Source organism: Odocoileus virginianus, chromosome 4 (genome assembly GCF_023699985.2).
Source record: "Odocoileus virginianus isolate 20LAN1187 ecotype Illinois chromosome 4, Ovbor_1.2, whole genome shotgun sequence".
Classification (NCBI taxonomy): Eukaryota; Metazoa; Chordata; class Mammalia; order Artiodactyla; family Cervidae; genus Odocoileus; species Odocoileus virginianus.
Window position 1 is genome coordinate 12,543,353 of NC_069677.1, and position 24,824 is coordinate 12,568,176.

The 24,824-nt window shown below is 35.0% G+C and overlaps 1 protein-coding gene across 1 annotated transcript in view; it reads right to left on the bottom strand.

Annotated features, from left to right (window-relative positions):
- OSBPL11 (oxysterol binding protein like 11) overlaps positions 1–24,824 on the bottom strand; it is a 96,139-nt gene that overhangs the window by 45,955 nt on the left and 25,360 nt on the right. Inside the window, exons 2-7 of the mRNA XM_020893630.2 lie at positions 21,313–21,381; positions 13,460–13,635; positions 12,559–12,638; positions 10,852–11,028; positions 2,989–3,190; positions 636–781 (exon numbers count right to left, since the gene is read on the bottom strand). Coding sequence (XP_020749289.2) covers positions 636–781; positions 2,989–3,190; positions 10,852–11,028; positions 12,559–12,638; positions 13,460–13,635; positions 21,313–21,381 — 850 coding nt within the window. The remainder of the gene's footprint in view (positions 1–635; positions 782–2,988; positions 3,191–10,851; positions 11,029–12,558; positions 12,639–13,459; positions 13,636–21,312; positions 21,382–24,824) is intronic.

Below are 24,824 nucleotides of genomic sequence, written 5' to 3' on the forward strand. Positions count from 1 at the left end.
AAGTATCAAGTAAAAAAGAGCTTAAAACAAAACTATCTATGTAATTATGATAACCATAAAAATAAAAGATGTAAACTCAAGAGGCAAAAAAACAGTATGATATGTTACAGAGGTAGAACTAAGAATAGAAGAGAGCCCAGTTTAGCTTCTGGGAAATGTGTAATGAACATTATTTTACAAAAATATTAAATACATAAGACTGTGTGTTATTTTAAGTAGACTAACACTTTAAAAAATTGGTTTGGTACAATGCTTACTATCAAAAAAAAACCTTAACAGTAAACTTTTAAACTTAGAAACTTAACAGCAAACACCTACTAAATAATGTTAAATTAAGAAATCTATGAGATAAATATCATGCAAATAATCTTCCATTAGAAAAGCTGTCTTCCAGAAAATGAAAAACATGTAAATTTTAAATACATTTATATAAAGCAAAAGTAAACTAAAACTAAGAAGGACACATAACTTAACCAGGAAAACACAGTATGTACAAGTTTTACACAATAGAGCCCTTCCAAAGCCAATGCAGTTCAAAGTAGAACATTTAGAGTGAGCTCTCTGAGTATGCACATCCTGACAATGAAAAGGTGATTTTCAGTTTATTCCAAAACTGTATTTTCGAATTACCTTACCCTTGCTAATAGTCCAGATTCTGCAACACACTGCTCTTCCGGGACTGCCACTGGCTTACTTTGCTCAGTTGCAAAGGGTTGGTCGGCTCCATTTTTATAGTGGTTTGATAATGGTATCTTTGGTTCTAACCATTCGATTGTCGTTCCTGATGAAGTAAGAGAAAACTTTCGCTGAAACTTACTCATAATCTGGAAAGTTCAGCAAATGTGGATTTTATTAAACGATTTTGTTTTGCATCTACAAGACTAAAAGCAATTCAGCCTGTTAAGAGACTCTGCAAGACAGCGACTTGTATCTCATTAGCATGAGCATGACGATTGGTTATTTTACAACAGAGCAACCTGCAACTTGAAATCAAATACCACTTAAGTGAATCAACCCTGAATAGGAGTGAACTCACTTCCTGGGCAAATCTGTGAATCATTAAGTGTATTCTCACCCCAATAGTTGACCTTTCTGCATGAATCTTGACCCTCTAGTGATAAGTCCTATGCAGTTAGACTTGAGGGAATCACAATTATAGGAACTGCCGGGGATTGTGAAACAGTAAAATCTACTTCAATTTGGGGTTGATCCTTATTCTCAGTACCAATTTTCTAACCAATCAAGATAATTCCACAATCTAATTTAAGAATTGCAGATGCATGTCAATTATGTTTTTTTTCCAATCATATAAAAAGGCTCCATATATTTTTAAACTGAAAGGTTCTTCTACTGAATAAATAATAGCTGACCTAATGAAAGACAGTGGTCACATTTAGAGACTTGTCATCTTCTCAGTTAATGACTCAAATGTCTCTTATTACCCTCAACTAGTTTAACAAAGTGGATTCTATGCCTAATCAATAATGGAAAATGTTCCATTTGATTTCAGAGGCTGATCTAGGTTTCACAGAAGCTTGGTTATACAGTGTTACATTAAAGGATACTCAGACTACTATACCAAAAATTTAAAAGGAGTATGGAATTTACTTAGTCTAAAACAAAATCCTAGACTTCAGTAGAGGACTAAATTACAAAGTACCTATGAGGCTACCAGGGCATCTTGTCTTGGTACTTAAGTTTGGATTCACTGAGGGGGATTCACAATTGGGGGAATGCCCTGGATAAGTTCATGGGGCCTGTTTCAAAATTTCAAAGAAATGAAAGCTCTTTGTTCCTACCTTGATATGTTTATTTTTAATATCAGCATCTAGATTCCCTTACTTCTTGAAATAGGATGCACATAAACACTGAATTTAAGAGATTTAAGAGATTATTCACAGGTAAATCATAACAAAATTCTTTATCAAACAGTCTCCTCTCAGGGTCCTTCTAAATCAGTTCTTTCTAAAATATCTTTCTTTTACAAGCAAGAGGAGTTCATTGAATAAGAAAACAATGAGTGTTGGGAAATACTAAGTTACTACTATTAATTAATTGTGATGGAGTTGGGAAAATTGGGGTGATGTTGTTCAAGGGTACAGACCTGAAACTAGAAGATGAATAAGTCCTGGAGATCTAATATACAGCACAGTGAATGGAGTCAACAGTACTATGGTAAATATTTCAAAGTGCTAAGAGACTAGATCCTAAATGTTCTCATTACAGAATAGGGAATTCCTTAGTTCCAAAGGGGCAGAGAAAAAAAGAAATGACAATTATGTGATATGATTGGAACATTAGTTAACACTCTGTTGGCATATAAATATATAAATGTATTAAATCAACACTTTAAACTTGCATGTCAATTATATACAATGTCATTTTATATGTACTGTATGTCAGTTATATCTCAATTTTTAAATGAGTTTATTAATCTCATTTAATAGAAAATTTCATTTTTTGTTATACAATAACAAATAATGCAATAACATTGTTTTCTCCAATAAATTAATTTCAACAAATAGGTGCTCTCGAATACTATATGTATATCTTATTTTTCAAACTGAAAGGTGACTGATAGTCTTTTATATATATGTATCTCAATATGGAAATAGTGAATAGTGGACTAAAGCAACCAAGGAATGATTCCAATGTTTCTACTTTGATTGACTGGATAGAGTAATGCCATCAACTTCAACAAAAATATAGAAGACATGAATTTTTAATTCAGTTTTTGACAAGTTTAATTTGAGGTCTCTAAAGGAATATTTAATTATATGAGACCTAAAATGGTTTTAGATTTGAAAAAGGACACAGTAAAAGAGACTTTGTGTAACATTAGTACGATAATAAAAACCAAGAAGCTAGCTGGTTTTCTATTTGTCTTGCTTTGATTAAGATTTTCTTGAGCAGAATTACAAAGAATGCAGTTATTATTTCCATGTTTTGACCTGTAATGTTCAGTCACACCTTTAAGCAATAACTTACCTGAAGGCAATGAGCCCTTCTGATGTGATGCATGCTGTAACTGGAGAATATGAAAGCAGTCATTTAAGCAGTTCATAGTTGCCATGGAAGTAGCCTTGAGCATTAAGAGATCCTGGTCCAAGGAACTAAGATGGCCAGAAGCAGGAAGGCATTCAATTCCTCTAATTAAGTCTCTTTGTTGTCCTTCAGCATGAGACATCATCTAAGGAAAATAACAGTTCCATGTTTCTCACTCAATCTCTGTATAGCATGTATACATAGAGTTGCCACTTTAATCACCATATTCTGTATAACATGTAATATCCAATTGTCATTTTTAGGATATATTCAGCCTAGAAATCTATTTTAAATTTGTTTGGCTATTCCCAATAAGCATTTAATAGTGCTACTCAAAAGATGATATCACATAAGTAAATCTCCAACATATATTGACTAAAAAGAAGCCATACCCAGAGAAGCACATATTTCATTCAGTTCAGAAATTTTAAACACAGGCACAATAAATCTTTGGTTTATAGGTGAGGAAACCCCTACACATTAGAAGTCAGGATAGTGAAGAGAGTATAATGATGAAGAGGCATGAGAGGGTCCTCTAGGGTACTAGTAACATTTAATTTTTTGATCCAGGAGGTAATTACATTAAAATTACAAGATGCACACTTATATATCAGGTTCTTTTATACAAGGATACATGCTTAGAAGGTTAATTAAGAACTGGGATGGAGACCAAGGGAAGGGGGCCAAACAGATCCATTAGGTTTACCACTGGTCTAATGAAAAGAACTTCCATGATTAATTAAACAGAACAGAAAGCCAGATAAGAAATAATAGACAAAATTCTACAATTAGTTGATACATAAGCCCCAGATTTTCAGAGACAATCCCCATTCATGCTTAGAGTGCTGCTGTAATTATGTCTAAACTGTTACAACTTGAAGGCCAAGTTATATACTTACCCTATTTCTTCATTTTACAAGAACTTCTTGGCATGAAATTAGAAATGGGATGTTTATATTATGCCTCTTTTGCATCTCCCACTGGTCTAGGGGTCCTATCTATAATTGCTCTTCTCCTCTGCTTCTAGCAATGTTATAAGCAAATACTAAGTTTTATACTTGTCAGATTTCTTAAACAAGTCACAAGTGCTAGTAATGCTGAGGGAAAAAATTACTACTCAAGTATATCTGAACCAAGATGAATTTATTACTTTCCAGGCAAGGGAAAAATGTTCTTCCAGAACAAATCAAACAGCTAATCTTATGTAAACTTCTTGGGGACATACAACATTCAAGGATGGGTTGACTTTACAACAAAAGTAATAGCATGGAGGAAGTATAGCCTTTAGGGACTGTCTAACATTCAGAAGGAAGCATATTGAAACAGAGTTGTTAATGATTGAAGTGAGTTGGTTAAATAGGCTCCTCATTACTTGCTAATACATTCAATCTAGAGCCAAACAAGAGATTATTTTTCACTTTCTTTTTTGAACTCAAGAGAATACAACTTCTTATTCTCACAACAAGAAACACATTTGAAAAACTGGACATTCAAATTTAAAAAACACCTATTCACTTGAATACACTCTTCAGAGAACACAAAGGAAAAAAGGATGTATATTTATGATCTGCATACTTTTCTATATTATAAGCCAATAAAAGTTTAATAAAGGAAAAAATCATAAGCAGGATATTGACAATATGAATAATCAACTCTCACAATATAACATTTAAGAGAAGAAAAGTGTTTCTTTGTACAAATGGCCCCCAAAAGCCACTTGCTAGTGTTGATATTATAAGTGAAGAGGCCTAAGGACTTCCCTAGAGGTCCAGTGGTTAAGAATCAGCCAGCCAATGCAGGAGACATGGGTTCGATCCCTGGTCTGCAAAGATTCCACATACTGCAAAGCAACTAAGCCTTGCACAACTACTGAGTCAGCTCTAGGGCTCTCAAGCCACTAAGCCTGCATGCTATAACCACTGAAGCCCATGCTCTAAAACAAGAAAAGCTACCACAATGAGAAGCTCCCACACCACAATTAGAGAGGAGTCCCCGTCTTCACAATTAGAGAAAGCCTGCAGGCAGCAATGAAGACCCAGTACAACCAAATAATTAAACAAATTATTAAAAAAATTAAAATAAAAAAGTGAAGAGGCTTAAGAAAGTGATGCTCTTGACTGGAAAAAAATAAACTTTAAATTATAATTAGGACACAAATGTTAAAATCTGAAAATTCCTTGGTGGTCCATTGATTAGGACTCTGTGCTTCCACTACAAGGGGTACCAGTTGGATCCCAGAAGCTGCATGGCATGCCCCCCTCCTCCCGCCAAAGAATAAAATTTGGTTATGTTTCTTTCCAAAGCAAACAAATGGGCTGACCATATATTTACAATGAAATAGAACTGATTCTGTGAAGCTGTTTTAGTGACTGTTCCTGACATTAGTAAAACTGGTTCCTTAAGAATGAAAAACCATCATGAAAGCTGAAAACTTGCTTAATCTGTGTTTTGCAGCTAGGTATGACAAATACAGTGATAATGAACATCACTTATGTGGCATCTAGTTTGTCTGAAAATCAGATGAGAATCATGATTTTATCACTTGTATTTTAAATGTTTCTCCCCTACTAGACTGGTGATGTTAGCTTCTCCCAAGGCACAGCATAGTAACCTACATGAAGCACGCACTGATTAATGGAGTGATTGATGAATTGTAAATTAGTAATTAATTGTAATTAGTAAATACTAAAATAGATCACTTTAACACTTAAGTAACAAATCCACAGAGCCACAATATGACTTGATTTTCAACAGTCAGTTGCTTTTGCCAACTGTTACTTCATTTATTGCTGGACTTACTCATGGACTTTGATTAAAATACTCCTTTCAAACTCACTTTGAATTACATCTTTGCATTATAACCAACTGGAGCTAGATCACTCTAGAATAGCAGTTCTCAAACAGTGCTCTCCAGATTCTTATGGGGCTCTTTTCAGGGGGTCTATGGAGTCAAGATTATTTTCACAATAATTCTAGGAAATTAATTTGCCTTCTTCACTTGATGGCATTTGCACTGATGGTGCAAAAGCAATGGTGAGTAAAACTGTTGGTCTCTTAGAATCAAGGCAGTTGATACAACAGTGTCATGGCTGTATTCTTCACTGCCATGCACTCAAGGAGTAGGCATTGGGGACTAGGGAAAAGACAGCCAATTTTATTTAAGAATATTTTTGAAAAATCAGTAAAAATTATTAGTTTTACTATATCTCGACTGTTGAGTAAACATATTTAAAACTGTCTATATGAAAAATGAGAAGCACACTTCTGTTGTGTGTGTATATATATATATATATATATAAAAGTACACTGCTGTTGCATGCCAAAGCACTGTGGTTGCCCAAGGAAAAGCATTTGTGAGACTGAGTTACAGGTTGAACTAGCAGTTTATTTTCACAGATCACCACCTGACGTGAAAGAACATGATACATATTGGTTGTTCAGAAACACATGTGACAACCTGGACTTGGGAATGACATCTGAAATGAGGGCAGTGGGATCTGATACTATCTCAGCTAAATGGTGTCAGAACTGAATTAAATTGCAGAACACCTAGCTGGAGTTTGCCAAGAATCAGAGAATTACCTAGTGTGAAGGAAACCCCCATACATTTGGTGATTGGAGTACAGAAGTATGGGGTGTTATAGTAGAATAGAGGAGAAACACAAGAGTGTTGTTTTTCCCTGACAGAATGATTGCTAATAACTAAAGCTCTTCAGGCCTGGGAGTATGTGGTAGACATCTTGTCAAAATTAAAGAAAATGATTTGTCACTTCAAGAAAAACAACCGACAGTATTTGTTGCCAATTATAAAATCTGAGCTTTAAAATCAAATTACAATTTTGGAAAACCTGTATCAGTTTTTAAGCTTGGCAGTTTCCCAATATTGAAAGCCTTTTCTGATGAAGTTGGTACGGATGCTAATAAACGTGAATTTTTGATATTGTATGCCAATATCTGTAATGGCTGCCTAACTCTGAACTAACATTTTCCAAATGACTAATGCAGTGTTACAAAATCATGCATAAGTTAAAGATCCACTCAAAGTGCAAGGCAAACCAATTATTTTCATGAAACAGAAACATGAAGAGTTCACTGATATATATATTAGATTCCACACTGCATCTAACACTTAAGAAACTGCCACTGTCCAGTTTTACTGGAGTATCAAAGAAGAGCCACATTTACCTTAAAAAGCTATTTTAAAACATTTCTCTTTTTTTCCCAACCACAAAGTTTTTTTTCACATAGTTCAACTAAAACTACATATTTGCAATAAATTGAGGGTAATTATTTTGTTTGGGGGGAAAAAATAGCTGTTTGACATAAAAATATGTTATCTATGTTAACATGTATGAATTTATTAATTTTTATTTTAAAATAATAAAACATCTAAAGTTTAAAAGTACATTTTAAAAACAAGCATTTTAAAAATACCTGTTTCAATTTCTAATAAGGTAAATATTGGTAAATTTAACCTAATTTAAGGACCTAATTCTGAGGTCCTCAATAATTTTTAAGAGTGAAACAGATACCAAGACCACAAAAAGCTTGAGAATGCCTACCAGAAACCATAGTCAGTATGTTAACAAAAGTTCTCTCAATGTCTTTGAAAAGAAAAAGGATTTACATAGCCTCAAAGAAACTCCCCAGATATTTATTAACTACAGAGGAAAAGACAGCAACTTTACAGTGGAGAAAAGCTATTTTAACCAAGCAGAAGCTATCTTAACCACGTGATCAAGGTGAACATCACCAGTAATATGACATACTGATATCATGAACTCCTTGATATCAATTCAGTTCAGTTGCTCAGTTGTGTCCGACTCTTTGCAACCCCATGAATCGCAGCACGCCAGGCCTTCCTGTCCATCACCAACTCCCGGAGTCTACTCCTTGATATAGGTACTGACAACACATATCTTCAAGGGTATCTTTCCCAGAAATGTATAATTTCACTCAAATAATAAGAAAATATCAGACAAATGCAAATCTGGGAACATTAAACAAAACTGGATCTTCATAGGTATCAATGCCAGGAAAGATAAAGACTGAGCAACAATTACAGACAGAAGGAGACTAAGTAGTAATAATAACAATTAAATGCATCATTTTAGGACAGGATCCTAAAACAGAAAAAAGAATGTTAGTGGAAACACTACTAAAATTTGAATAAGAACTATAGTTAACAGTACTATAGTTATATAATTTCCTGGTTTTGATACTGTTGTGAAAGATAGTAACATTGCAGAAAGTTGGGTGAGGGATACACATAGAAATCCTGCATTACTCTTAAAACTTTTCTGTAAATTTAAAATTACTGCAAAATAAGAAGCTTTTTTCTTGGCGGGGGGAGGCTGTGCTGGATCTTTGCTGCTGTTTGGGCTTTTCTCTGGTTGCGGCGAGCAGGGGCTACTCTCTAGTTGCCGTGCACAGGGTTCTCACTGCTGTGGCTTCTCTTTTTGTCACTCAGGCTCTAGAGTGAGTGGGTTTCACTGTGCTCAGTAGTGGCTCCCAGGCTCTAACTAGAGCAAAGGCTTAGTTGCTTCACAGCATGTGGGATCTTCCCAAATCAGGGATCGAATTTGTATCTCCTACACTAGCAGGCGGATTCTTTACCACTGAGACACCAGGGAAGCCCCCAAATAAGAAGCTTCTAAAAAGTGTTCTCGGCTTGTGAAAACTGTTAGCTTTTGTTTTACCTTAACACAAATCTTTTCAGTCATTGTCTTGGATTAAAAAAAAGGCTCAGAAACTTTCTGTGGACCATGCTTTCATAAAGCATTTAGAGCTCCCACAATGAAATACATCCAAGCCACAAAACTGAAACAAGATTCTTTAATGCATGGCATCATAAGCAAAGTTAGAAAACAATACGCATCTACAGACCAGACTGTGGTAATTTTAAATAAAAGGAAATAAGCTAACTTTTAAAGGAAAACATAGTTCCAGAGAACTCTCCAAATGCATTATTTCCTCACAAATAGAATTATTACATTGGAATACAGAAATGTTCCTAATAGAATATTTACATAAAATGTTAGAAATCAAATAACTATAATTTTATAGTTTGACCTACTGAGTTCTTAAAAGCAAAAACATAAACTTAATGAAGACAAAGACACTCAACTAAAACTTTTTTGCAGGTGGCACTGGCAGAGACTGCCAAACAATGGTCAACACTCAAATCCTAGAATAATTACTGGTGCCATAATTCAAGAAGGCTGCCATTAAATTAATGAGCTATATAAGTAAATACTTATCCTTCCTAAAGAGGTAGCTGCGAAACTTCGGGGACACACACATACACTCTACATACAAGTGTCAGAGTTATATGCTAAATATTAACATGCTGTCACAATAATATGAAAGGGTATATTTAAAGTCCAGAAAATTACAGTGTGGATATTGCAAGAAATTACCCCTGGGTGTGAGAATAACAAAAGAACCATTAGAGCAGGAAAGAGAAGATTAGGGGATTAAAGTCACAGTAGAAAAGAAGCTAAGAGAGATATGACAGTGTTCTCAGTACAGCAGGTCATAAAGATCCAAGCACAACCAAGCAGAGCCCTCCAAAGATGGTTAAAATCTCAAATACAAAAAGGTTCCTTTTTCATCGAAAATGTACACAATTCATGGCAATTTCAACTATATGCTTTTTGCTTGTTTTTAACCTTTTACTGAAGTATACAGACTGACATATAATATTACAGATAGGGAAGTACACTTAACAGTATATAGGCTTGACAAATTTTCATAAACCAAACACATCATGTAACCAACACCCAGATCAAGAAACAGAATGCTGCCAGCATTCCGAAGAACCCTCAAGCTCCCATCACCAGCCATGATCCAAGAGTTCCAAAATTTCATGATAGCCTAATTTTTAGGAGTGAAGGAACACACCATGATACAAGCATATTCCTAGATGTTTTTCTTTATTCCATCCCTTATTATCTTAACCACTTTTAATATTTCCATTTCCTTCACTGTAGATTAATATATCAGAACCTTGATTTCCTAAAGATATAAACACCTATCAACAGATTGAATACCATCAATATAAATACTAAAAATTATTATTTTATTAAAAAAGGTATTTGTAATTGTCATTTTTAACATGATTAAAAAGTAAGTCAAAAGCTATTACTCATCTCAAGCAAATTATTTTACCTCTTGAAACCTCAATTTCTTCACCTATAAATACAACCCAAAATAACCTGATAGAGGGAACATTCTCCCCAGCTTCCTGCCTTAAATCATTTGGGTGTGATTTTATAATATTATTTTCTCCACTGCATAGGTATCTATGAGCTCTACCAAAATTAACTCAGTAAATAACACCTGGATTATTAACCTAACTGCATTCTTTATTAACTAGAATTATTTGGTACTTAGTTTCAAAGAGAAAAAGGAAAATGGTGAGATAAAGGAACATCAAGGATTTAACTATTCTATTTTCGTGTGTTTGAAATTCTCTATTTACATGTATCGGTAAACAAAAAGTCACTTGTTTAATCACACAGTCTTTCCACTAAGCTTAATAACCCTTTTATCATAAATTTTACATTAAAGGAATCTATACTTTCTCTTGAGAAACAAAAGATACAGATTTTTGAAACATGACAGTGTGCACAGAATCTAGCTCACAGACTTGAGGAAACTTACAACACCTAAAAAATCAGGGAATTGTTATGACTTAAACATTGAGGCCCCCAGAAGACACAAACAGGATTTAAATTTTGGGGGGACAAATCAAACTGCTAATATTATTTTATGCATTTTAACTTGATTTCAATTCATACTTACTTCTCTGACTTCCACAAGATGGTCTGGAGGTAAGTTAGCTCTTTTGCTCACTGATTGTAGTTTGGAATGTCCAACATTAAAAAAGGAAATGGTATTTTGACTTGGTCTCCTCTGGGATATAGGAGAATTACCACTAGATGCAAGTGAGAAGCTCCGTGATTTCAGCGGAGGATTATTCTATTAGACAAAGAAAATAATTCCTTTTTTAAAATTTAGGTAAACTCTCAACCTATAATATACTGGAGGCTTACACACAAACAGTTTTAAAAATAAAGTTAACCTCAGAATTAACTACAAGAATAGTTCTGAAGATGGAAAAATTTAAGACCTTCAAAGTCTAAGAATTTCACACATCCCATAGTAAACTGGTAATGTATTCAGAAAATTAATTCCAGGTGTGTGCTATCAAGAATTCTTTTTTTACATTAGACATATATTAGAATAACAAGAAATTTCTAATTTTAGATATTTAAACATCATGATTGAAGCAAAAAATATATTCAGCAATACTCAATATAGTAATTTTTCTAGTGTAACATTCAAGTATCTTTGAAACAAACTAGCACTTTCTGGTCACTGCCAACGATTAGAATCTTGCAGCAAGAATAGTTTTTTGCTGGATTTCTTAAAGACTGCAGGCCTAAATCACAACTTTAAAAAAGTTAGCTATGGAGAAAGAACACTAGGAAGAAGACAAAAAAGTTGGTATGGAAATCCTTTAACTCTGCTTCCCACATATTCATTTTTAGACATTTCTGACCTCAGATTTCAAGTACTAAGACCCTTTTTCTCATCTTAAAGAAGAAAACACTCCAAATGAGATACAGAAATTATCTATAAGCACATGAAAAGCCATTCAACCTTATTAGCCATTAGAGAAATGAAATCAAAACCACAATGAAATTCTACTTCATAACCATGAGGATGGCCATAGTAATTGTAAAAAAGGACAGTAACAGTATCGATAAGAATGTGGAGAAACTGGAACCTTTGTGCATTACTGGTGAGAATGGGAAATAATTTGGCCAATTTCAAAAACAGTTTGGCAGTTCCTCAATAGTTAAACAGACAACTACCATAAAACCCAGTAATTCTACTCCTAGGAATAACCTAGAAAACTGAAATCATGTGTTCATACAAAAATTTGAACACAAATGTTCATAGACGTATTATTCATAACAGCTACAACATGTAAGCAATCCACATGCCTATCAGCTGATACATGAATAAACATAATGTGGTATAACCATAAGAGAGAATTATTCAGTCTTAAAAAGGAATAAAGTATGATCCATGCAATGACGGATGAACCTTTAAAACGTTATGCTTATTATAAGAAGCCAGACAAAAACAAACAAACACCACATACTGTATGATTCCATTTACATCAAATGCCCAGAATAGACAAATCTATTGAAACAGAAATTACAGGTTAGTGTTTGCCAGGGGACTGAGAAGAAAGATTTGAATAGGGAGTGACTGTTAAACAGATACGGATTTTTTTAGAAGGTGATGAAAATGTTCAGGAATTAGATAGTTGCAACAGCTACATAATCTTATGACTATACTAATAAAAACCATGAAATTGTACACTTTAAAAGGATCAATTCTATGGTATGTGAATCTCAATTTTAAAATGCAAAAAAATAAAGTTAAAAAGATCTTTCCCCATTTCTGTGCATTAATATCATACATGAATCCACATACCTTGCCAATAGCTTCAGTGTGGTGTTGTGTACATATCTGAAGTCTGCTAACCCAATGTTGTCGCTCTTTAGCATCTGTGGCTGATAAAAAGTATCTACAAGTTATTTACTTTTTCATTTATTTTTAGAATACAATTAATTGTCTATAGCATGAAGAACAGATCACTGAAAATCAGGGCATTTTCCTACTCTCCCTGACCAGAGTGAGGTTGGAAAAAGGCCAAAGCATCAACCTTGTTAGGTAACACCATAGCTGGATGTGGATATTTCCTAAGGAGGATAAATTACATACAGCTAGATGGGTATATGGAACTTGACATGTCTTAACTTTCTCTTAAAGATATGCTCTTCTTCAAATAAATACCTTTTATTAAGCATTTGGTATGTACTCAATATATTCTTTCAGATCTCTAGCATGATCAATTAGGATTAACATCATACTTTATGTGTATTAATTAAAAATAGAAACCTCTATACAAATTAAATTCATCTAAAAAAATGTTATACCTGAATACAAGTATTCATAAATCCCAATTATGTACATTAATCATCAAAAAACACAAAGAGAACATAACTAAATCAAGAAAGGAAGTAAAATACAAATCTGTGGAAGACAAAAAAATTTTAAACAAGTCTATGTTTTTAGATTTCTCAGTATTTCATCTATACAAATTTCTTATAGAGGGTCAATTTTAAACAGACTTGCTCACTGTGCAACTTAAAAGTCATTAATTAAAACAGATCTCATAAATCCTTAAAACAATTCCAAGGTGTAGAATACTGTTTCTGTATCATCAATGATAGCAGTTTCTATTTCCAAAACCTAAACAAAAGGAGGGAAGTATACCAACTTCTCAAGGAAGAAGAAAATCACACTATTAATTCTCATATTTCAGTCATACCTCTGAGTTTATACTGTTCCCCACTGGCAGCATTTACAGTGAAGGTATGAGAGTCCTCATCACTGGGCGATATTACAGCTCCTGCAAGCTGCAAAGTACCTCTGGGTTTTTGATTTCTAGACTGTTCATTCACAAAATACTCCAACAGCCCAGCTTCATTGTTTAGAACAAAAAACCTGCAATGATTTTAAAAAAGGTCATACTTTTAAAGTATTTCCCCTAGTCAAACTAAAGCAATCCAAATTTTAATCACGTACTTTTGAGTTTTTGCTATTAAAAAAATAAAATTCAAAAGCATCTCAAGAAGTACTTAGAAACACTAGACTGAATTTCCTAGTAGTAAATGTTACTGAAGAATGAGTTTAATAAAAGATATAGAATCTTCAGCTGTGAAAGAGGCATTTAATAGGGAAGAGGCATACAAAACAACGCAGAAAGGAAACAAAGACACAGTATCCTTCAGAGGAAGATTTCCCTCCAGAATTCATTAACAGGGAGGGTTAAGTTCCCATAGACAAATGGTAGGGAGAGTTTTTATTTAAAATTCACTGGGAATAAATCAAAGCATGAGCTCCAGAATTAACAAATACTAGGTAAGAAATGAATATGATTTAAGATTTAACCAGTGAAATAAACAATATGAATAATGCCGAAGTAGCAAGACTTTGTGAACATATTATTAAACAGGTCACAACTAAAGATTACATATCCTGTTTAAAAATGAAAAGGCTGCAACTGGAGATGCAGAACCATAAGGAACTTGAAACTAAATGATGAAATAATGATACACGTTGGAAAAGAGTTTGATGTTCTGATTTGGTTTTAGATTAACTATTTTGGGAAATATATTAACTTGGATTCCAATTTAAGTAGTACCTTTTCTTTAGGAAAAAAAATCTAAAACGTTTCTATTCCAAAAAATTAATGTTTGGGTTTAGAGCAATTTGGTATTCTACATGTTAACGTATTTTGTAATACATCCAGACAGACAATTTGATCCAGTTCAAGTTCCTAGAAGATACTGTCTTAAGCAACCTGGCAATTATATCAATCATACCAAACTGGGAGGGAATGTAATCAGCCTTATTATTAAGGGAAAGAAAAAGAAATAATGAGAAGCAAATAAGAGAAGTTGAAAGCAGCTATCTGAAAAGGGAGCTGGGAAAGCAAGACTATTGTTTTTCTCATTCATCTTTTAGCATGCGTCTGACTCTTAAAACGGGCTTCCCTGGTGGTTCAAACAGTAAAGAATCTGAACAAGCAGACAAACAAGAAACAAAGAAAGGAATGAATGAAGGAAATAAGGAAAGAAATCTCTTTCTACTAGTCTAAGCAATAAGCCCAATTATTTCAAACAAAGAAAAAAGACTGGTCTCTTCTAAGAAGTCAATTCAAAGAAAATTCAGAGAACAACATTGGAAATCTCAAGTTACTGGGAACATATATTTCTTATCCCAAAAGCATTACCACAAATCTACAACATGGGAAGCACTCGCCTAGATATACAAAAGTAATACTGAGGAGGAACTGGCAAAATGATAGAATTGGGTCAATAACCGACTACCTAATACCAAGATGATGCTATGGACCCAGTGGCACCAATAACGCACTGTAGGCTGTCTTTCATCATACATGAATTAACCCAAATGTTCTTCATTCACACCTTCTCTGGAGATGTACAAGATGTGCAGATTGGAGATAGAAAGACAATTCACATAGTAAGGAAACTGAAAGCTATTTTGCCCAGAAGGGGACTAGACTCTTGATTATAGTATTCTTAGCAAGCTGGTCTAACCTAGAAGCTAAAGAAATACAGAAAAAAAGCATTAAGATTCACCATCTATCTTTATATGCTGAAAAGTCATCACATTGTTAAAACGAAAATTAATTATTTATTTTGTGCAATTTCAAAATAAAGACTACAAGTTTGAGAAAATGACTTATCTTCAGAATAGCTGACAACTTAAAATGAAGTATTTTGGAATGGAACTTTAAAAAATATTCTGACTTGGAAGTATGTCTTATGATAGCAAAGATCAACTTCAGGGAAGATTTTGGATGGAAAGCACACATATGCTTTGTGCTGACCATTCTAGGCTTTAGTGCTGAGCATGTACAGAACTTCTAAGTAGGAAGTAGGAAGAAATCTCCTCTTCATGAATGCTAATTGAAAGTGAAAGGAAGCACATTCAAGAGAGGGTCTTGCTCTTTCCAAGGGCACCACATTTCAAAACAAGCAGTTTATTATATACAGAGTATGCTCATCCTGGATTTCTCCAAGCTTCTCTAAGTTGCCCTTAGTCAAACAGAAATAGATTGCCAGCAAATTACCTTGAATACTTGGCACAGGTACAGCGCTTTTGTGACTTAAGCTTTAGCCACAGCTCAGGGACCAAGGAGCTAGGCCTACCAAAAGAACTGAGCTCTAAGCCTAAGTTCCTTTAACATGGTCTTAACCTTTCTGTAGGTATCCAATATGCTACTGGACATCAGTGGAGAAATAACTCCAGAAAGAATGAAGGGATGGAGCCAAAGCAAAAACAATACCCAGTTGTGGATGTGATTGGTGATAGAAGCAAGGTCCGATGCTGTAAAGAGCAATATTGCTTAGGAACCTAGAATAATTGGAAGTGGTCAAACAGGAAGTGGCAAGGGTGAATGTTGACATTTTAGGAATCAGCAAACTAAGATGGACTGGAATGGGTGAATTTAACTCAGATGACCATTATATCTACTACTGTGGGCAGGAATTCCTTAGAAGAAATGGAGTAGCCATCATGGTCAACAAAAGGGTCCAAAATGCAGTACTTGGATGCAATCTCAAAAATGACAGAATGATCTCTGTTCATTTCCAAGGCAAACCATTCAATATCACAGTAATCCAAGTCTATGCCCTGACTAGTAACGCTGAAGAAGCTGAAGTTGAAAGGTTCTATGAAGACCTACAAGACCTTTTAGAACTAACACCCAGAAAAGATGTCCTTTTCATTATAGCGGACTAAGCCGCAAAAGTAGGAAGTCAGGAAATACCTGGAGTAACAGGCAAATTTGGCCTTGGAGTACACAATGGAGCAGGGCAAAGGGTAATAGAGTTTTACCAAGAGAATGCACTGGTCATAGCAAATACCCTCTTCCAACAACACGAGAAGACTCTACACATGGACAACACCAGATGATGATGACTCAGGGATCATCAACAACGAAATCAGACTGATTATATTCTTTGCAGCCAAAGATGGAGAAGCTCTATACAGTCAGCAAAAACAAGACCAGCAGTTGACTGTGGCTCAGATCATGAACTCCTTATTGCCAAATTCAGACTTAAATTGAAGAAAGTGGGAGAAACCACCAGACCATTCAGGTATGACCTAAATCAAATCCCTTATGATTATACAGTGGAAGTGTGAAATAGATTAAAGGGGCTAGATCTGATAGACAGAGTGGCTGATGAACTATGGATGGAGGTTCGTGACACTGTACAGGAGACAGGGATCAAGACCATCCCCAAGAAAAAGAAATGCAAAAAAGCAAAATGGCTGCCTGAGGAGGCCTTACAAATAGCTGTGAAAAGAAGAGAAATGAAAAACAAAGGAGAAAAGGAAAGATATACCCATTTGAATGTAGAGTTCCAAAGAATAGCAAGGAGAGCTAAGAAAGTCTTCCTCAGTGATCATTGCAATGAAATAGAGGAAAACAACAGAATAGGAAAGACTAGAGATCTCTTCGAGAAAATAAGAGACACCAAGGGAACATTTCATGCAAAGATGGGCACAATAAAGGACAGAAGTGGTATGGACCTAACAGAAGCAGAAGATATAAGAAGTGGCAAGAATACACAGAAGAACCATACAAAAAAGATCTTCAAGACCCAGATAATCACAATGGTGTGATCACTCACCTAGAGCCAGACATCCTGGAATGTGAAGTCAAGAGGGCCTTAGGAAGTATCACTACAAACAAAGCTAGTGGACGTGATGGATTTCCAGTTAAGCTATTTCATATCATACAAGATGATACTGTGAAAGTATTGCACTCAATATGTCAGCAAATTTGGAAAACTCAGCAGTGGCCACAGGACTGGAAAAGGTCAGTTTTCATTCCAATCCCAAAGAAATACAATGCCTAAGAATGCTCAAACTACCGCACAATTGCACTCATCTCACACGCTAGTATAGTAATCCTCAAAATTCTCCAAGCCAGGCTTCAGCAATACGTGAACAATGAACTTCCAGATGTTCAAGCTGGTTTTAGAAAAGGCAGAGGAACCAGAGATATCAAATTGCCAACATTCGCTGGATCATCGAAAAAGCAAGAGAGTTCCGAATAAACATTTCTGCTTTATTGACTATGCCAAAGCCTTTGACTGGGTGGATCACAATAAACTGTGGGAAATTCTGAAAGAGATGGGAATACGAGACCACCTGACCTGCCTCTTGAGAAATCTGTATGCAGGTCAGGAAACAACAGTTAGAACTAGACATGGAACAACAGACTGGTTCCAAAAAAGAAAAGGAGTACATCAAGGCTGTATATTGTCACCCTGCTTATTTAACTTACATGCAGAGTACATCATGAGAAACACTGAGCTGGATGAAGCACAAGCTGGAATCAAGATTTCCAGGAGAAATATCAATAACCTCAGATATGCAGATGACACCACCCTTATCACAGAAAGTGAAGAAGAACTAAAGAGCCTCTTGATGAAAGTGAAAGAAGAGAGTGAAAAAGTTGGCTTAAAGCTCAACATTCAGAAAACTAAGATCATGGCATCTAGTCCCATCACTTCATGGCAAATAGATGGGCAAACAGTGGCTGACTTTATTTTGGGGGGCTCCAAAATCACTGCAAATGGTGACTGCATCCATGAAATTAAAAGATGCTTACTCTTGGAAGGAAAGTTATGATCAACCTAGACAGCATATTAAAAAGCAGAGACATTACTTTGTTAACAAAGGTCTGTCTAGTCAAGGCTATGGTTTTTCCAGTGGTCATGTATGGATGTGACAGCTGGACTATAAAGAGGGCTGAGTGCAAAAGAATTGATGCTTTTGAACTGTGGTGTTGGAGAAGACTCTTGAGAGTCCCTTGGACTGCAAAGAGATCCAACCAGTCCATCCTATCGATCCTGGGTGTTCATTTGAAGGACTGATATTAAAGCTGAAACTTCAGTATTTTGCCACCTGATGTGAAAAGCTGACTCATTTGAAAAGACCCTGATGCTGGGAAAGATTAAGGGCAGGAAGACAAAGGAATGACAGAGGATAAGATGGTTGGATGGCATCACCAACTCAATGGACATGAGTTTGGGTAAACTCTGAGAGTTGGTGATAGACAGGGAGGCCTCACGTGCTGCAGTTCATGAGGTCGCAAAGAGTCGGACACGACTGAGAGACTGAACTGAATTGAACCTTTCTGTTCCTCTTATATCATTCAATCTGCAATTCATGCTGGTAACCCAGGATATCGCTGCTGTGCCACAAGCCTCCAGGCAGTCTGGCAGAAAAGGGAAATGAGCTTGCAGCAAACCAGTTGACAACCTGAGACCTCTCTGATGGGACAAACGGGTAAAAGGTTGTGTTCTCAGTGGCAAATGGGGATAGGCTGTAGTCATTCCCACACTTCCCTTGCTGCTAAAACTGGCCTTTAGGACAGCTAGAAGAATCATAAGGGCAGAAGCAGTGCCCTTCCCTATGCTAGAACTTTGCTTGGATCTCTTACCTAACTCCCTGGGCAACCAGTGGCCAATGGATCTTTTTAGTACGCTCCCCCACACAAGGATACAAACACATGGCCCTTCTTCCCATGGCCTCAAGTCACCACTGACCTGAAATGCCATGTTTAACATATACTAAATCTTATATGCCTGGGTATACTTTGGAGCTTTCCTACTCTGTTCCACTTCTGAGAACTTCTCAGTAATATTCAATAATATAACATGAATGAAATTCGTTGAATGTCATGGGCGAGAAAAGTTAACCTATTTTCCTTTTTATAAAGAGAACAAAAAGCAGTGCTAAAAGCAAAGGGATATAAAAATGTTTTTTTTATATTTTATATATCATTTAAATGTATAAGCCTTCAAATAATTACATAAAAACTGAGGTGAGAAAATGCAAAATGAAAAGGCTCCCCTGACTTTGTTCTTTCTTAAAAAAAATTAAGGGTGGGAACCTTAGCCAACTACCCTTTTCACTTTAACAGGAAAGATTCTCTTCTATAATTTCATATCCAGCTTTGACCTCTCATGTGACTTCCAACTTCTAGCCTATCACTTTTATGTGACAGCCCTACTGTTACTTCAGTTAAACATATCCCAAACTGTCTTCTCTTTTAGGCAATCACATGTTCATTACAATGCTTCAACTATTTTTTGAATTCTGAAAAACATTCTTTCATATACTATGTACCATTTTCTAACTGTTTAAGGTAGAAAGGCAGAATCAGCTTATTATTCCATTTAACCAAAATAAGAGATCTCCAAATGACATGTGAATAAGAAGCAGTATTTATAATGAAAATACCAACCTGGGAGTCAGAACTATTTGGGTTCAGATTCTAGCTTTATCACTTTTTTAAATGGTTTTAAAAAACCACAATGGGATAACACTCAATACCCATTAAGATGGCTATTATACACACACACATAGACACAACAGAAAGTAACAAGTGTTGAGAAGATGTAGAGAAACTGGAATCCTTGTACACTGCTGGTGGGAATGTAAAACAGTGCTATGGAAAACAGTATGGAGATTCTCCCCAAAATTAAACACAGAATTACAATGTGATTCAGCAATTCCACTTCTGGGTATATACACAAACGAATGAGAGCAGTGACTCCGATATTATGTATACCAATGCTCACAGCAGCATTATTCACAATAGCCAGAAGATGGAAGCAACCCAAATGTCCACTGATTGATAACTGGATAAATAAATGTGGTACATACGTATAAGGGACTGTTTTTCAGCCCTCAAAAGGTAGAGAATTCTGACACACACTACATGGATGAATTTTGAGGACATTACACTAAATGAAATAAGCCAATCACAAAAGGACAAATATATAATTCCACTTATATAAGGTACCTAGAGTAATCAAATTCATAGAGACAGACAGTAGAACTGTGGTTGCTTAAGGACTCAGGGGGAGAGGAAAATGTGAAATTATTGTTTGATAGGTACAGTTTTAGTCTGAGAAAATGCAAAGAGTTCTGAGATGAATGGGGGTGATGGTTGCACAAAAATGTGAATGTATTTAATATCACTCAACTGCATATCAAAAAATAGAATGGTAAATTTTATGTTATATTTTACCACACAAAAAAAAAAATAAAAGTTTAGTCCCCTGCCCCACAAATATCAATTCCACAAAGTATTTAAGATAGTTGGCTATGCTACTTCTTGACTGCTTGTTTAACCTCAGGTTGGTTATTTAAACTTTTCAAGGTCCCAAAAGAGTTTAAGAATCCTCAACAACGAAAAGAAGCAAGAATCCTCAACAGGCACCTAACACAAATCTCTTTGCTGTCTCCAAACCATCCTAAAAGCCTAACCACTGGAAGTACACATAAGAAGCCCAAGGCGAGTTGATAAATGATACTAATCTTAATGTAACAGTAACTTCTGACGTATTTGGAGGCTGCAATTTGGACAATGTTAAACTCCTCTTACCTCCTAAAAACAGAAAAAGAAAGTCATTAGACTTTTGGAAAACATGGTAAATCTTTCTCTAACATGTTTCCCAGCCATGTAATATCAGATAATAAAATTATCAGGCCCATTTCCGTTCTCTTGGCCGGGGGGTGGGGGGTGGAGAGGAGGGGAGAGAGAAGTGACAGGAGAATCACACTTACCTGTACTGCCACCCAGTGACAAGGTTGGTGTACTTCATTAGGTAGCCATACACATTTTCCATGTGGTCACTGTTTTAAAAAGATCAGAAAGTGCCAAAATCAGTGAAAATTAGAAGAAATCCCAGGAAGTTAACTGTACAGTTGAAAAAATAGCTGTAGAGACATACTTTTTTCTATAAATGTCTCAAGCTTACTTCAGAAGTAAAATTCATAGGTTAACAAATAGAGCTATTTATTTAATCTCCCATATTTCATATTCATAGGACTATATATTTTATCACAAGTTCTTCAAAACAAGTGTAATCAAATCATTGTGTATTTCAAACATAAAATCATTATATAAATATAAAATTACATAAATATGAAACAAATATACTATAAATATAAATAAAAGCATTTAATAACCTAATTCAATACTAAACAAAGACAACCCAGTTTTATGGTTCCAGAATAAACTAAAAAAAATCTCTAGGCTGAATAGTGCTTCCTCACTCTGGTGGGACACATTATGTCTCTGAATCTTTGGGCTTCCAAAATGAAGATCCTGTTCTTGATGTCTGTGATACCTCACTCCCACTCCCCCATCCCAGACAGGCATGAGGCAAAGTGCTCACTGGAAATCTTACCAATGGAAAGATTTATTTGGAACCTGTATCATTAGCCTTACTACTACTGAGTTTCTTTACTTCTGCCCCCCTTTTCTATTTAATAGATATATTCTGTTATAGTGGTTCACAGAAAATGCAGTATCTCACTACTTCTTTTCCAATATTTTAAGGTTCCCTATACTTATGAAAAGATATCAAAGCTACAACTACATTGATATATCTTTTTGACATACAGGCTTCATTTTTTATTTTGTAATTTACATTAAGAATTCCTTTTAAACTCATCTGAAGTTTTAACTTTACACTATAAAATGCAACTAATATTAAACATTTATTTTCTCTACTATCCCTGAATTGCAGAGCTTATTTGGTAAAAGTTCAGCTAACCAGCATTTAGGAAATGGAAAATATCAGATAACTTGACAACCTTTAAAACATGGACATCAAAAGTGAAATCAAGAGAGAGCTGACACAACCAGCAGAACAGAATTTTTAAAAGATTTAGACTAATCTGAATGACAAATGAAAAGAGATGAAGATAAAGACACTCTCTCTCGTAAACACATAACAAAATGACTATAAGATTCTAGGAGTTTTTATTACTGGAGATCAAGTAGGAGGATGCCTCAGGGAAAAACTCAGTGTTGGGTGCCTTTCCAACCTCATTTCTTCAGAGTGCTTGGAAATAAAGATCAAATCTGAAAGTAAAGAACTGATCCAAGTTCAAAAAATATATTATTTTTTTTCTATATTTTTCTTCCATTCCAAGGTTAGCAAAAAACACCATTTTTTCTACTAACATTAAATGAAACTGCTCAAGCCCTTTTGGTTTTATAAGGTCAGTAATCTCAAGAAGGTAAAGGCTGTCAACTTCTAAAATGCCAACCCAATGTTATGATAATTATATACGTACTGTCATGTTAAAACTGACAGTACCATTTGAATTCTCATTTCAGTATTTTCTAAAGCCCATATCTAGAGGAAGGATTCGTCTCTGAAAACTCAACCTGTTAGATTTTTGCCCTATTTCCATCCTTAGGTCACAGCAAAGGTACCTCTTTCAGTTACACTGGTACTTGAAAAGGCAGAGAGATACTTTTCTAGTCTGGGTCTCAGATTTTTCCCAGGCTTCAAACAGCTTTTGGGGGCCACAGGAGTCCCAATGCTCCTGGACTCTGCCCAAAAATAATTTCACAAAAAGTTCCTTGTCTGTTTTTGATATTTCACATATAGCTTAGCTGTCTTGAATAGTTCTCATCCTCAAAACTTATTCCTTCACTTAAATATGGAATATAATAATGCCCCCCCATCAAAAAAAACCCCAAAACTCATAGATAGAAGAGATTAGTGGCTGCCAGAGGTGACAGGTGAACAAAATGGGTGAAGGTGATCAAAAGACACAAATTGCAGTTATAAAATAAGTAAGTCCTAGGGATGTTATTTATAGCATGGTGACTATAATTAGTAATACTATATTGTGTATTTGAAAGTTGCTAAGTATAGATCTTAAAAGTTCTCATCATAAGAAAAAAAAAGTGTAACTGTGTAGTGATAGATGTTAACTAGACTTGTGATCATTTTGCAACATACAAAAAAATCACTGTACACTTAAAAGTAATGTTACATGACAATTATATCCAAATTTTTAAAAAACCTTATTCTTTGCCTATTCTTGTGGCTTTATAACCTCAATATTTATTTAATTACATCCTGTATCAACCCACAAGAGGACTAAAGTGTCACACAACCAGAATTAAATATTTCCCTAAAGTACCGAGATAGCCCATAATTCACCATTTTTTATTTTCCATTTTAATCTAGGTTCTCTACACCAAGCTTTCATTATTAAATAAGCATCATTTCATAGCTATTAGTATGAAGTAAAAATATTACAATTCAATTATAGTTCACTTCCTCTGGTTCTAGGATTACATATATTCTTCAAACGGATATATGAACTGTGCAGAAAATCTGTCTTAAAACTTCAAATTAACTATCCACAACTAAGAAAAACAAAACTTCATTTCAAAGCAATAAGGGCTCGTGTTCCTTACCTTTGTTCAGTCCCTCATATTATTAAAGGTATTCCTTATTTGGGTCATAAGTTATTTATATTAGTCATTTAATGACTATCAATGAATTTTTTAGAGTATAATTTCAGTAGCACTGTTCACTAAACAACAACAGTTTATCTTCATACTGCATAGTAATGTTTTATGTTCAATTTTTAATGTTTTTAGTATTTTTGATTCTTGTATCTAAAAAGTGAACCTTCTCACAAAAATCACAATAGGGATACTGACATGGTTCATTTGGTAGCAGCATAAAGCCAACTTCAAAAGAAACAAATTCAAACATGCAATTGTAAGCTGCTGGCCTGCTTTTACCACAGAAAACAGACATCTGAGGTTACAAAGAACCAACTTAAGAACATCCCATCCCTGAACAGCTGGTGACACTGTCCCTCCCTCATCCTTCCCCTTCTCTGTCAGAGCAACCAGCGGATGCGGAACCACTGTGCCATCTGGTGGCCCGCATAAAAAGCCCTGTGAGTGCAAGTCCTTTGTTCGCTCTCCTTTCTTCTCTCTACTTCCTTCTAATTGAGTTATTATGTAGTACCTCTAACATTCATGGTTTGCTTCCAATTAAAATATGTGCATTTAACCTGTTAATATGAATAAAACCTAGTAGTTAAAGTGGGAATATACCACATATTTGATTATAGCATACTAATATTTTTCCTATGAAGCAGAGATGATGGTCCAAAAGATTAATACACTGAAAAATAAGCAATAAAAAAGTTAATTTCTTCTTCAGTCCTTCAGCAACTCCACCCCTCAAATTGGGTACATTCTGATCTTGTTAACATTTTATTGAAATCAAGCTAGAAGCTGATAGGCTCTA